The sequence below is a fragment of the Prunus avium genome, chromosome 6 (genome assembly GCF_965620075.1).
Source record: "Prunus avium chromosome 6, drPruAviu1.hap1.1, whole genome shotgun sequence".
In the NCBI taxonomy this organism is placed as follows: Eukaryota; Viridiplantae; Streptophyta; class Magnoliopsida; order Rosales; family Rosaceae; genus Prunus; species Prunus avium.
The window spans coordinates 27,676,865-27,691,653 of NC_142289.1; the positions used below are offsets into that span (position 1 = coordinate 27,676,865).

General features: G+C 35.2%; 2 protein-coding genes across 2 annotated transcripts; one reads left to right on the top strand and one right to left on the bottom strand.

Moving 5' to 3' along the window:
* Nucleotides 1-273: 273 nt before the first annotated feature.
* Nucleotides 274-10,281, top strand: LOC110750024 (M28 Zn-peptidase nicastrin). The gene is made up of 14 exons (XM_021950274.2): nucleotides 274-874; nucleotides 1,455-1,624; nucleotides 2,585-2,688; nucleotides 3,981-4,047; nucleotides 5,810-5,902; nucleotides 5,983-6,147; nucleotides 6,278-6,418; nucleotides 6,521-6,598; nucleotides 7,336-7,448; nucleotides 7,530-7,590; nucleotides 8,160-8,327; nucleotides 9,023-9,124; nucleotides 9,429-9,518; nucleotides 9,658-10,281. The coding sequence occupies exons 1-14, from the start codon at nucleotides 592-594 to the stop codon at nucleotides 9,718-9,720; spliced, it is 1,698 nt and encodes a 565-aa protein (XP_021805966.1). The 5' UTR covers nucleotides 274-591; the 3' UTR covers nucleotides 9,721-10,281.
* A 2,198-nt stretch (nucleotides 10,282-12,479) lies between these two features.
* On the bottom strand, nucleotides 12,480-14,289 carry LOC110750019 (RNA-binding (RRM/RBD/RNP motifs) family protein). Its single transcript, XM_021950264.2, has 4 exons — nucleotides 14,013-14,289; nucleotides 13,092-13,160; nucleotides 12,890-12,996; nucleotides 12,480-12,821 (listed from the first exon to the last, which is right to left on the bottom strand). Exons 1-4 carry the CDS (start codon nucleotides 14,134-14,136, stop codon nucleotides 12,750-12,752), a joined length of 372 nt encoding a protein of 123 aa, XP_021805956.1. The 5' UTR covers nucleotides 14,137-14,289; the 3' UTR covers nucleotides 12,480-12,749.
* Nucleotides 14,290-14,789: the final 500 nt, after the last annotated feature.

Sequence of the window (14,789 nt, forward strand, 5' to 3'; positions counted from 1 at the left end):
AGACCTCGTTGGGGTTTATTGTTTTTTTTAGTTAACTTACAAAAATATGTTTTTCCTAACCATTCATGTTTACTCATTTTCACTTGTGTTTAGTAATACATGGGTATTCAATTCCTTAGATGTGTTAAACATATGGAATAAAAAAATTAGGGAAATTCTATGGTAAAATATATAATTAAATACTCTCAAAATTAGGATTCATACCAACTAGAAGAGTGGTTGATCCCATTTCAATTCCTCATTGCAAAATTCTTAATTTCCTATTCATGACTTCCCCTAATTAAACATGCTCAAATGGAACTGAAAAACCAATCCAATTTATTCTTAAAGAAAAGAAGAACGAAGGGAACCAATCCAATCTAAAATCAAATTAGCTAGGGGGACTTGAGTGAGAGTCAGCCCGCACTAAACTATCACTCCTCCCACCAGAAACACAATCACACAACGTGACAACAGCAGCAGCCTGCTTCTGATTTCTTTCATTTATAATTTACATCGCTCTCTCTCTCTCTCTCTCTCTCTCTCTCTTTGGTTCCTCCGATCCCAAAACCCTAGAGACCAGAGAGAATAGATCGCAATCGGATAACGGCCATGGTCCAAGCGAAGCCTGGCGGAGAGCGCCAAGTGCTGGAGTCGATGTACTCGATGATTGCTCTCGTATTCATCCTCGTCGCCTGCGTTGAGCTCTGCGATGCCGCCACAGTCGTCGACGTGTATCGGCTGATCCAGTACGACATCTCCGGTGCTCCTTTCGGATCTCGACTCGCCAACCTCAACCACCATGCTGGTTCTTTGCACTTCGCTCCTGGCTCTGATCTCTCCCGCACTGTCCTCATCATCCCCTTACGTGAACTCAACATCTCCTTCGTCAAAGGTAGTGCTTCTTTTCATCTCATGTATTCTTATATTTTATGCATTTATGTGGGTAATCTTCGATTTTGAATAAATTCATGTTTTTTTTAATTGGGCTCTCCAATATGTGTGTATTCCTAGTCTTCTGAGTGAAGTGAGATTGGTGAGGCCATTTGTGTACAATCACTTAAGTTTGAGAATGCTTCTTAGAAGTGCCTAAATTTCGATGCTTTTACTTTCTAAATGCTAATTAGTAACAAGCCCCGCGTATGACAAACAATAAATGCCACCTCTAACTGCTACAATACTGGGGCTGTTTGAATATGTGACTTTGAGCAACTATTTTGAACTAAAATAATGCTCATTGAGTAACTCAATAAGATATCACGGTTTGAATTTTAAATTTATAATCATTGAGTAACTCAATAAGATATGACAGTTTGAATTTTAAATTTATGATCATTGAGTAACTCAATAAGAATGTTGATCCCATTGATTCTTAAACTATAAGTGCCTTAGCTAAGTTGGTTGAGTACCGACCAACTTTCCTTTTCAGATTGCTGATTGCTGATTGCTGATTGAGATTGTTAATCATATTGCAGAATATATTACTCAAAACCAGCCTCTGGGAGGTTTGCTGTTTTTGCTGCCCCAGATATTTAGTATAGAAAATAGAGAAAGGGCAAAAAGTAATCATCAAACTGATGGAGAGGAGCTATTGAAGAATGATCTGGCCGAACTTGAAAAATTACTTATACATTCCAAGATACCTGTAAGTCAAACAGCCATAAGTTTTCTTATTCTTTATAATTGGAGGCAGTTGTCTTTCTGCTGTTTGTTTCTTGCACCTCTCTAGTTATGGTTTATGATGCGCATGTTGCATATGCTGTTGCATTTAGCTTTATGATTGCTTTTCAACTAGCTTCTATTGTTTTCCTTGAAACATCCTATATATAATTTATCAAATTGACCACATGTTGATTTCGTTTCTCAGTCTTCCGGTTGCTTTCCTAGGTTTAAGATGTATGAATAATTTTTTTCCTAATTTCTTCCTTTAGTGAATGATGCATACCATATGATTGAGGTGCTTTATTTGATCATTATAGCATATCAGCTCAACAGGAATTTGGTAGCAGCAGCTACTTGCTGCTATTTGTTAGTTACCCGAGCCTTGTTAACTGTTTGGCTTTAACTAATAAGGTTTTGTACTTTTTGAAATCCTACGAAATCATATTTCTCCAAAGGAACCAGCCCCACTATCTTTTTTTATCATTGAATGTAATATCTTGCATTTTGACTTTGAAGTAAATTACCCCTAAATGAAAGTAGAGTAAAGGCATTATTCTTTGTTGTGCATGCGTAATAGGCAATTATATTAATCTGTTCATTGAGTTGCATATGCTATTTTGCTATCACATGTTTAAAAATAAATTCACCAGTCTTTTTCTGCGAAGTTATGAACTGTGAACCATTTTAGGGCATCTACACTCATCTAATATGTATAAGTTCTAGTCTCAGATGTAATGAATTGCATTCCTCATCCATAAATGAAATTACAATATGTTAATTCCTGCAATTCTGTGATGTAGTGCTTAAATGGGGTTTGTTTGGGGAATCCAAGTGTTACAATGGGAGTAATTCTTAAGTTTCAGATACTTTTTTATTATTTTATTCGTTTCTTAAAATTGTTGTTGTCTAAAGGACATCTTTGTTGTGGTATGTTCTGTTACAGTATCCTGTGTATTTTGCTTTTGAAGATGATGATATTGAGGCTGTGTTGGCTGATGTCAAGAGGAATGATGCCACTGGTCAACCTGCTACTGCAACTACTGGCGGGTAAGTAAATGGCTTTATGATTGAAACCATGGAACTTATCCCTAGACAGATAGCTGCATAGTATAATATGGATATTATAAATTTTGATGAATTTCTTGTCAATGATATATCTGTCCTAAAAAAGATGGTCACTACAGAGAGTAAGCTCTAGTGAGAGGCTGGGTTAAATTGGAGGGGTGGCCACCAGAGTGAGTTTGGGTCCTTATAGATTAAACATAGAATGCCATTATAAGAATGTAAAGCTTGCAAGGGAAATATTTCTGTTCCAAGTTGATCAGGATTGTGGAGGAGTGGCGGCCAAAACTACTATAAAAAAAACTGCGTAGCTACTCACTGCTGTTGGATCTTGGCTCGGCTTACTAGTTGCTAGTAGGTTTTGACTCAGTTGTTTGGATGTATCAAAGCATTTTAAGGATTTCAGCTTGATCTTTCCAGATTGGTCTGATTTTGTGGGTTAAGGTTCCATTACTTTTGGCCCAGTTTAGTTTTGTGGGGATAGTTTGGATTTGGTTTGGTTGTTCCTGATGGACTACTTGTCCTCCAGTTTTTTACTCAGTTTTTATCATCTTAATAATTTTGTGTTTCTAAAAAAAAAAAAAAAAAAAGTTAAGGGATTGAGGTAGGAAAAGTTACAGTATAACACCAGCAGGATGGATAAGGGCTGTAGAATTCTTGGAGGATATGCTGGCTGGAGAAAGTAAGAAAAATTCAACTTCACAGAGTAAAGAGTAAAAGATGAGAGGTTAGCTGGTTTGGACTAGGAACCAGCTGGAGGATACAGATGATAGAGAGGTATAGAATAAAAGAAAAGAGGAATATAGAGTAAATCTTTCGGAGGCCGAGGTCATTAAAGTAGGATTGTGCATTGCACCAAAAAGTTATATAGGGGCTGGAAATTTTGGAACTTGAAAGTATATCTGTGGTTGCTGATTCAGGAGTCCTTATCGAATATGACTGGAAGCAAGTACAACTTATACAGCAATAAACTTTTGTTCTAATTCTCTTTGTTTGTTAGATCACGATTCATTATATTTTGTGACCTTATTTATTGTTCTTCTTCCTGTCCTTTTTAAAGATCTGTATTGTGCTCTAAGTAAATGCATAGAATCCTGTTTTTGGTACTGTCTGATTTTCATTGTTGACATGAGTGCATTATTTATCCTTTTAGTTATGCCAATACCATTTAACTTCAAATATGCTTATACATCCTTGTTTGGCATGAGCTTTAGGAGGTGTTTTGTTTAATTGTCATAGCACAACTCTGAATCTCTCTGTCTTTTCTGGTTTTGCAGATATAAGCTTGTTGTTTCAGTGCCAGAACCTAAGAAACGTGCATCACCCACCATCACAAACATTCAGGTTCAAGCTCAACTTTTTTATTTGTTTGTTTCTCACATTCTTTTTATTTTTATTAATATCCCTGTCAGTTCATCTAAGCTCAATCTTAGCGATTTCTTAAACCAGTAGAGTATGGAAATATCTGTTAGCTCCTTTATTTACCTTATAACAGTTGGAACATATCTTATTAAGCCTTCTTTGTGTTTTTCTACCCATATAACATTTTTATTCTGTTTGTAAAAATCTCATATCCTAAAATTGATGATACATGTGTTGCACAATGTAAGAATATCAAGGAAGTGTTGTATTAGGTTTGTTATATTTCGTTGCTATGGTGGTTTCACATTTGTTCGTTGTTCATGAGTTATAATGTTTAGGAGGCAATAAATGTTATTCTTCCATTAACACCTCTATAAAGAGTCTTTCCATATCAGATATCATATGTCTCAGATATTTCAGCACATATTTATGCCTATCCAAAGTTTAAAACAGTTAATTTGATATTGGAAGTATATCTGAAAGTATGACTTTGAGGGTACAGTTTAAAATGTGATTATCAATTCCGCTGTACCCTTGAAGTCTCTTATTAGGTTTGTTATATTTCCACAGATGACTTGCTTTATCTTAAAATATGACTAGTAATTATACTGATGTAGAACAGCCCGTAGGTTGTAGTGTAAACACTTAAACAATAGAACATAGAAGAATATAAGAGATCGAGGAGACGAAAATATAGATCGAAGGGACGAAAGAAAGGACCGAAATCAGAGAACCGAGAAGGAAGAACAGAAATCACATAGTTTTAAGAGAAGGTTTACTCAATATCCAAATCTGAATTTTAAAGAACTACATGGGGGTATTTATAGCAAACTAAAACCTAGACATAATAGGATAAAAATCCCTTGCTTAAACAGAAATCCTAACCCAAATAAAATAGGAAACTTAAAACTAGAAATTTGGAAATCTGAAAAAGTAGAAATCCTACTAGAATTGGGAAAACTAGAGAATCTAGGAAACTAACAAATACATTAGGAAACTAATAAATTTAGGTCATATGCGTCCTGCATCATATACTTTACCCTCAGATGCTCTTATGTTATATTGGGTACATTCCCCTGTAGAAGGCTAAAGGTTTGCTGTTAGTTTGGCTTACAGTTTAGCTGCTTTGACTGAAGAATGTAAAATTGGTAAGAATTTTGGCATATGATCTTATAATAAGGATAATCACCTAGGAATTATTAGTTCTCTATGTATTGATTAGTTATATCTGATAGGATTTGAGTGTCACAGTCTTTTCCTGCATTGGAGGTGTTGTAGCCTTGCTAAGCTCAAAAGGTGTTTCAAATCCTTTTAGTTATAGGTGGATAACTTATGTTGCAACCAGAAATACCATTCTCATGCACATATGAGCTAGTTAGCATTTTAATTCATTGTAATGCATTAAAGTGAAGTGAGTTCATTGTATATTTACTCCTCCACTTCTTAAAACTAGATGGCCGGCCAAGCCTATTTGATTTTTCAGTTCTGTATTTATATTCATACCTAGGAGATAGTAATGACTTGACATCAGATGTCAATTGTACTGAATACTATTGCATGTCTGAGCATCAATCAGATTTCAGCTGTAGTTTTTACCTTATTCTGCAATCCGTTTTAGCAACTGTCTTCATTAGTAGCATAATTTTAAATGGAATCTTTCTTGGAAGACTGAAGATCCAGTTGATAGTGTTTAGTTTGCTTCCCCTTGTTTGGAAATTGAATGTTTCTTTTTGAATGAGTGCAGGGATGGCTCTCAGGATTGAAAACTGATGGAGATGCAAATCAACTTCCAACTATTGCTGTAGTAGCATCATATGACACTTTTGGGGCGGCTCCTGTATGTAACTTTACAGCATATCATGAATTATTTCAGCTACTTTAACTTTATAAAGGTTTAAAATTTTGTTTATTTTGTAGGCTTTATCAGTTGGAAGTGATAGCAATGGAAGTGGTGTTGTGGCACTTCTTGAAATTGCTAGGTTATTTTCTGTTCTTTACTCCAATCCTAAGACAAGGGGAAGGTACAATTTACTTTTCGGGTTAACATCAGGAGGGCCTTATAATTACAATGGAACTCATAAGGTGCTCATCTCCTCCCGATTTATTTCAACTTTCATTTTCTTTCTTCAAGTCTTTTATTCCCGTTTCTTAAATATAGTGTCCCTCTGTTTATCTTTTTTGTCTGTTTACCTTAGTTATTTGCATTTTACAGTGGCTTCGGAGCTTTGATCAACGCCAGCGCGAGAGTATTGACTATGCTATTTGCTTGAATAGTATTGGATCAGGGGATAATGACTTGTGGATTCATGTGTCTAAGCCTCCAGAGAATGCCTACATTAAGCAAATTTTTGAAGTAAGCAAATAAGATTTTACATTACATACTACAGATGTACAGTTAAATTACCTTGAGTTCTGCTGCTGCACTACATTGTTTAAGCGATGGGATTTCTTGTAGGGTTTCTCTAATGTAGCAGAAGAATTGGGCGTTAAAGTTGGTCTGAAGCACAAGAAGATAAATATTTCAAATCCCCGAGTAAGTTGATATACTTGAAATGCCATCTTGTGGTGAACAAACAAGACTATTTTGTTATGTTATGTCTTCACAATTTAATGATTATGAGAAAATTTCTATGTTTAAGTATAATGCTTAATGCCTCAAATTAGGAAAGATGTTTGGTTATCTTGCTCATTCGATGCAAAAATATAGCTATTATTTATATAACTCAGCAAGTAGTTTGCATTGATTTTCCCAGGTTATCTCTGAAATTCTTCTACCAGGAAAACTATGATACCCCTAATCATTTCAACTACTGGCTTTGACAGGGAAATTTATAGGGCGTAATGTCTTCTTGTAATGAAATATTATGGAAAACATTTACAACTTGAGAAAATAACTGCAATTCTCCTAATCTAAAATCAGCTCTAGGATAATCAAACTTATCACTAGGTTATGCTTGGGGTTCATTGCAAGTTTTAATCTGTTTTCATCTTTACTATTGTCCACAAAATCAATTCCTCTACCATACTTTGCTGGTTCGGTCTATGTTGTGGTCATACCTTATGCAGATAGGTTATTGATTTCTTAAAATTATATATTCTTGCTGCTGCAACCAAACTGGACGCTACTTATTTTGTGTTTCCATGAGCTTGTAAATCAATCTGGGTGCATCTTTCTTCAAAGTACTAGTCCATTGCTAGAAACATGCTGTGTTTTTGTTGCACTGTACCCTACTGTTTATACCAGGTGATAAACCATTTTACCTGTTCTAGGTAGCTTGGGAGCATGAACAGTTTTCACGGCTGAGAGTTACTGCTGCCACTCTTTCTGAACTCTCTGTTGCTCCTGAACTGTTAGAAAGTACTGGCAGTCTGGTTGATGGCAGGTTATGTTTATTTAGACCCACTTCTTATTACTGGTACATATATTATAAGTGGTCTTTTGCTGAGATCTTGGTTTTGTGCAGACCATTCGTGAATGAAGCTGCAATCATTAAAAGTGTCAAATTAGTTGCTGAGAGCCTTGCGGTAAGGCTAATTTATCTGGAAATTAACTTCTTTCTTTTTCTTGCTTTTGCTTCTTGGTTTTAACAGGATCTCTAGGAGCATACAGTTCTGTTCTTACTTGCTATAGATTGTAAGTGTGTGTACTACTCTTTTTTGTCTGGATAAACAGCATGTGCTGTGGCGTTAAGGATAAACATCATGTTATTTAGAAACTTTAGCATTATCTGATTAAGAAACCTGTTCTTTACTGTACACTGTAAAAGTAGTTAATCTTGGTCTTTGTCGTGTCCTTGGATATATTTTTTAGAAGGATTTTGACCTAATTTTTGTGTCTATTCAATGTACACAGTTAATTCAGGGCAGGTCCATTATCAATTCACATTATCAAATGAACATTGATATGTCAATAGTTGCTTGAACAACAAGTGTTAGACGATGTGAATTCTGGAATATGAATTGCTAAAATATGTTCCATAGAAGTGAATATTGTTAACCGGAAAATTTACTAAATAGGTCGGAAGTAATTGATTTCTGACTTTTTTGTTATTTGTTTATAATCTTTCTGCATGTTTCTCCTCTATTGTACTCAGAGGCATATTTATGGTCACGAAGGAAAGAACGTCCAAATCTTTGCAGACAACAGTAGTCTAGCAGTCAATCCTTCTTACATAAAGTCATGGCTGGATCTCTTGTCACAAACACCCCGTGTGGCGCCGTTTTTATCAAAGAATGACCCATTTATCTTGGCATTGAAGAAGGTTTTACTATCTTCATATATTCCATACATTTCATGGTTATAGCTCAAATATGCAATTGCTTTCACTCAATATTGTGCTGATGGTTGTTTAATATTTATTAAATATGTACATATATGTTCTCTAGTTTTCTTACTGTATGAAAAAGAACCAAGTTATAAATTTGAGAATATGTTGGAAGCATCCAATGTTTCTCTATTGTTGACAGTCTCTTGAGTTCAACCTTCAGAAGTTTGTCGATGATACTCTAAGTTGCATTTTTGCGCTCAATATGTAACTATGGGATTATGCAATATATTTTATACAAATTTTTGGGTTTTCTTAAATTAAATTACTTCCTGAATTCAAATTTACCTAAATGTAGGCTATGAACAAACAAGTTACCTAAATTTAGACTTCATTTGTGAAATATGATCGAACTGCAAGCATTGAAAACTTGTCATAAATAGAGCACAGGATAGAAACTGGGGAAGGATAGCAACTGGTGTGCTGGCTACCATTGTAGGTGGGGTTGGATATACTGTTGTAGACCATGGGATAATTGAGGAAAGAGAAACGAATAAAAGACCGTGGGAAGGGAGGGACCTTATGGTCAAATAGGAAAATTTAAACCAACCTGCCTGTTAAAGAATAAATCTGGTTTTTTCTCGTTTCATTGGTACATGTTTGTGAACTGTCAGATTTTATATTATTGACAGGAATTGGAAGATCATACCGATGAGGTGAATGTGCAGCATGAGGTGCTTGACGGGATGTTTACTTTCTATGATTCAACTAGGGCTAGACTTAACGTATATCAGGTACTAAATGTGTACTGGAAAAAAGAAAATGTTCTAATTTTGTGCTAGTTTATGTTGATTTCTTATACTTGCTAGTTTTGTAGTATAACAATTCCATCTCCCGCCCCTATATCAATGCCCATTAGTAATTACAAGTTTCTTGGTTTAATATACTTTCAAGGCAGTCTGTGACCATCAATATCTATGCTTAAGCTTAAATAAGTCTCTTCAAAGTTTTATTTATTTTTATGTTTGGACTGCCATAGAAACTATATGCAGGTAGAAATGGGACATTCAACTAATCAGTTCAACCATGTTATTTCAGGTTGCTAGTGTGACATTCGACTTGCTGTTGCTTCTGGTTTTGGGATCATATTTGATAGTACTTTTCAGTTTCCTTGTCATCACAACTAGGGTATTGTTCCTAATCCTTACAATATCAAAGCATCGAAATTCTTTTTTGCCATTCTCTCATATTATATGTAGTAGTTTTTTAATGGAATACGAGCAGAAATCTGATTTTTTTTTCAATTTCTGGTGCTGCTCTTCGGCAGGGTCTTGATGATCTGATCAGTTTATTTCGACGACCTCCATCACGTAAGGTGAAAACAGCCTGATTACTGAAGATAGGATTATGCCAGAAAATTACCTTTTTCTTTAGTACAGAAGATTCTCCGTGGCGTAGATTAAAATTGATGAATTGACACGTTAGTTCATGTCATGAGGATCATTCAGTTGTTGGTTATAGGAAAATGCTTATAACTTATTGTGCCAGAATGACACGCATCAAGGTGCTGAGAATTTTTTTGTTGAGATTCATGGTTTATCCAGGTAATACTGGCAATTTTCTGGGCATAGGATGATGTTTACGTTTCTGCATGGCAATTGAATTCGAATACGGCTCAAACAAACAAGGGCAGTGGTCAAGATAGAACTATTGTCTATGGTCCATGACAATTGTTGCAAAGGGATGCACTTTTAGATTTTTTTTTATCTTTTATTTTTAGTTCACTGTCTAGTTAATAGTAGCAAATTTTCAGAGTGATCAATTTTATCACACCTTTTTGTTTTGCTAATCTTAATCTGCCATGTTGTGGGTCTTACCCTATTGAGTGCAATCGAATGTTGACTGATGCGTTTATGGGTTAAATTACGATTGGTCCATTCTTTATTCTGCATTTGCTTGCGTTCTGTTATTCAGAGTTCCAATTTCCATCAATTTGATCGACAACGGCATGCCCAATCATATGACCTCTCTTTCCTTTTATTTTTTCCGCACGTTAATTAGTCATACAATAAGACTCAGAATGAGGAAAGACCCAAAGTGCGAGTTGGGTACGGAATAGGTTATTTCTTTTCTAAGAGCATCAAAAGGTGCCTTCTACCTCCACTCATGTCGGCAGAGGCTTGAAACCCTCAAGCTCCCAATGAATATTTGTGTAAACTCCCTTTCCCAATATATTGTACCAAAAATAAAAAGGGCATCTCAAAAGGTGATATCTATTTACTTGTCCTCAATGTCCAAAGTTCCTATTCTACTTGTAGTTTTTGACTTTCGCAAATCACATCAATCGTTGCAACTCGAAGGCAATGGTTTTGGTTCGTCAACAATCAACAAAATTTGACGAAATTAAGTCATCGTCCATGAATTGCAACCATGGTCTTAAATATCGGAGGTATCGGAGGTATCGGAAGTCAAAAAACACGGAAATATCGCAGGAAATATCGGGATATTATCGGTATCGGAAAAAATTGAATAAAAACCACGGAAATTGTAAGAAAAACTTGGAAATTTTTATTGAAACTTTGTAGGATGTTTATTTAGTCAATTATCTATTAGTTTATCACAAAAAATTGGAAGGAAATGCATTGCATGATGGATTTAATTGATTTAAGTTGATTATATAGCGAGCTGGCAAACACCGTAAGTGTAGAAATATGTAGTAATTAATGAAAAAAAATTAAACACACCATAATCATTTATATATAATGAATTACTACAATATTTTACACTTTATACATTGCATGGTAAGATACATGAGTGACTTAGTACCACATAGAGTTCCTATGAGGTTCAAAATTTTCACTATCTTCATCATCTTTATGTGTAGAGTAAGTATATTTTGAAGAGTAGTCATCAAATGATAAATCCCCAAAATAGTTTTCCATGTAATTGTTAACATGCCACCCATATGGATCCGAGATTGGTTGACATTGTCCATAAGCAAAATCATTTGAAGATTGAGTCTCGGATTCTTTCCATGTGTCACTTGATTCCATCCCAACAGGAATGGGATATGAAGGGTAGGGAAATGGTTGGTTATGAGTATAACCATAGTTACTACTTCCTACTCCAACAGAGTCCGAAGTTATAGATAACGAGTCATCTTCTTGACTTGACAATGTCCCCTTGCCTCTTTCTCTACGAGTATAGTTCTTCCCTATGGCACCAATTCCTGGTCCTGCCCGCCTACTGCCATGGCAGGGTAAGTAAAAGCAGGTGAGTGGTTGAATGGTAGGGTAAGTAATGTAAGTTGAAAAAACGTTGGTGAGTTTTATATTTTATCCATTTTGTAAACCAAGCCAGGAATCCAAAGCTAAGTTTTATATTTTATCCATTTTGTAAAAGCATGTGAGCATTCTGTCGGCTAGACATGCTTTGTTTATTAGCTCAATGAGCTACTTTTGTATTACTCTAGGAGACATGCTTTCCGTAGAGTGCCCAAATCAGTTCAATGAGCTACTTCAGTTCTCTACATTTTTTGAGTTTCATATCGGGATATTATCGATAATATCTCGATATATTGACCAAATCATTCATAAAAGTGTTGAAAATATCTTTCCGATAATATCGGGATAATATCGATATATTGACGATAACTATATGGTTAGTTGTTAAAATATCGGACCCCCAAAAATCAGATATTATCGGGATAATATCGGGGATATTATCGATATTTAAGACCATGATTGCAACAACGTACAAATCGCGAAAAGTAATTCACAAAAACTACCAAGGTCCCAAAAACTGGAGCTCAAGTAGTAAGTAGAAAGAATACAAGATTATGTGAACTGTTTTTCCAGCTGGACATTAGGTTCCAATTTTACCCTTTAGAAGAAAAAAAAAACTACAAAACAGAAAGAAGAAGACTAGCCAATGTTTGCAGTGCCCTGCTTCTTACTGCCGAGAAAAACTCTCATGCAACTGGATACTTTTGCTATCCCCGACCAATAACATAATAAGTTATTTTTAGGACCTATTGCAAAAAATAAAACGAACCCTTACAAACCTTTATCAATCCAGTTCACGTTCCTTACCTTTTTAACAATATGCAATTGTCTTTTCTAGGTATGCTTTAACTTTAGGATTTGGTGGTGGAAATTATGAAGAGATATTTTTCTTTTGAAAAATACATTAGTTTATAGCTTATTTATGAAAAATACAAGAGGGGAAGAAAGAAGTTTTGAAGTGGGTTTTCGTCTCTGAATAGTACAAATACTGTCATAAGTTTGTGATATCTCAAGAGAACTAAAAATTATTGCGTGACCAGAAATTGCACCTCAAGGTCTCTTAGAACATTTCCAGCCATTCCAACTCATTCAGAGAGTATGTCCTAGAACTATCACAGGCACAATGTAGCTTCTCTCAACCTGCATTTTTGGCCATCTTGTGGTCTGGCCGTGCTTTATCCACGAAAACAACGCGTTGATCCACCATCTGCAAGTGATTCTAGTGTCAAGAAACATTCGCAGAATGAAGTGCAAGACGAATTAATGCATTCTTACCTTCCCATTCATGTTCACCAAAGCCTTTTCAGCATCCTCCTCCATCTCAAAGGTCACATATCCAAAACCTTTTGACTTGTTCGTAACTTTATTTCTCACTATGTTAGCTGAACAAGAAGAAAGACAGCTGGATGTTTGAACGTTGCAGTTTTTTAACATGGAAAAATATGCTTAAGTTTGTATCAACAAGATTAAGGCATACCATCAAGAACTTTGCCGAATGGTGAAAATGCTTGAGTCAATGACTCTTCTGTGGAGGTGAATGATATACCTAATGAGACAGAACAACATGAGTTTTCGAAAGTTCGGCTGTGTCAAACAATGTAACTTGCAAGATGCACAAAACAGCAATCTTGGTGAACATATAACTTACAATCATAAACCCCAACCCCTACCCTTCACATAGCGCTGTAGAGGCTCACGTGGATCTCCCGTTCCCGAATGCTGTGTTTGTTTTGAAAAGTTAAGGCTGAAGAATGAGTTTAACATTCCCGAATAGAAATAATGCATTCTACCAGATTTAGGGATTTGCATTATCATGTTCAAATTGAGGGTAAAAATGAGTTTAACATTTCCTAATTATGCATTCTCATGTTTTGTATAGGTTTTGCATTCTCATATTCGAATCTTGAACTTTTAATAACTCAAAATGAACCATGCTCTTATATTTATGCTTCCACCATAAAGTGAAATTCCATTAATTTTTCATAAAAATAAGAACAGCTCCATTCCAAGCATTTCCAGACACAAACGGCAATTCCCAATCCATTGGCTTCTAAAAATCTTATTCTAAGGAAAGGAATGAGTTTACAATCCCTAAATTCGACTTTGCAAAATAAACACAACCATACAAATTCTCGTCAAGCATTCTTCAACAACACTAATAGCAGTAAGAAAGAAGTTACACACACAAAGACATTTTATTGAACCCAAAAAGAGCTCCGAAGAGGCAATTCAACAAACAGCTAAGCTGCAAAATGGGTCACATACGGCAATCAAAAATCAAATCTTTTTCTTCCTTAGACATAGTTGTCTGAAATGATAGAAACATATCAATGGAAAATATTACAGAAACAAAACAGTGCGAGAGAGAGAGAGAGAGAGAGAGAGAGAGAGAGAGTACCTTTGACCAAAAGTTTGGAAGAAAATCCCCTGGAGAAGAGAAAGTGGGCTGGAGGGATACAATGGTTGGGATGAGAAGTGTGCCTCAGAAAGCTTTTGGACATTTCTCTTAACGATGCCGCCATTTCTCTGAGGGAGAGAAAATGATAAATTCAGTCTTACTCTGCGTCTGAGAGTATAGACTGTAGGAGCAGTCACCAGTTCAGCACTCGGTGCCTGAAAACTGAACCTTGTTTTATGTTTTGGTCCTTTTTTTTTCTTTTTTTCTTTTTTTTTTCTTTTTTTTGAATTGGCTAAAATAACTCATTTTCACAATTTCTATTCTAAAATAACCCCTTTGCATTAAAGAGGCACTATAAGGACAAAGAGGTACTGTACGAGGCTGGGCCTATTATAGAATAAAAGTTGTGAAAAGGATTATTTTAGCACAAACCCCTTTTTATCGAATTTGGAAATCATCAATCAAATTTTTAATAGGCATATTTTCTCTTATATCAATATGTTTTTTTAAATTCAATATAAATAGAACAATTTACAATTCGAAAAATGTACAAGTTTTAAACCCTTATAAATTCTAAATCCAAAAATTACTAAATTCTAAAGTTATGAGTGTGTAACAATTACCATAACATTCTTTTGGAATTTTATCTCGTTAATCACATAAAACAACAAAAGCAAAAATTCTTAGACGAGCAAAGTTTGTCCCCTTTTGGTTTTATTGATCTCGTTCTGTTTGAAGGTTCATTACTTTTATGATATTCGTGGGAAATTTAAAAAA

Excerpts from the sequence above, each read along its gene's own strand:
- LOC110750024 (XM_021950274.2), top strand. The coding sequence starts at position 592 with ATGGTCCAAGCGAAGCCTGGCGGAGAGCGCCAAGTGCTGGAGTCGATG. Across the intron at positions 5,903-5,982 it reads ACACTTTTGGGGCGGCTCCT|GCTTTATCAGTTGGAAGTGA; the intron begins GTATGTAACTTT and ends TTTATTTTGTAG. Across the intron at positions 6,148-6,277 it reads ATTACAATGGAACTCATAAG|TGGCTTCGGAGCTTTGATCA; the intron begins GTGCTCATCTCC and ends TGCATTTTACAG.
- LOC110750019 (XM_021950264.2), bottom strand. The coding sequence starts at position 14,136 with ATGGCGGCATCGTTAAGAGAAATGTCCAAAAGCTTTCTGAGGCACACT. Across the intron at positions 13,161-14,012 it reads TTCCAAACTTTTGGTCAAAG|GTATATCATTCACCTCCACA; the intron begins GTACTCTCTCTC and ends CTGTCTCATTAG. Across the intron at positions 12,997-13,091 it reads ATTCGGCAAAGTTCTTGATG|CTAACATAGTGAGAAATAAA; the intron begins GTATGCCTTAAT and ends CTTCTTGTTCAG.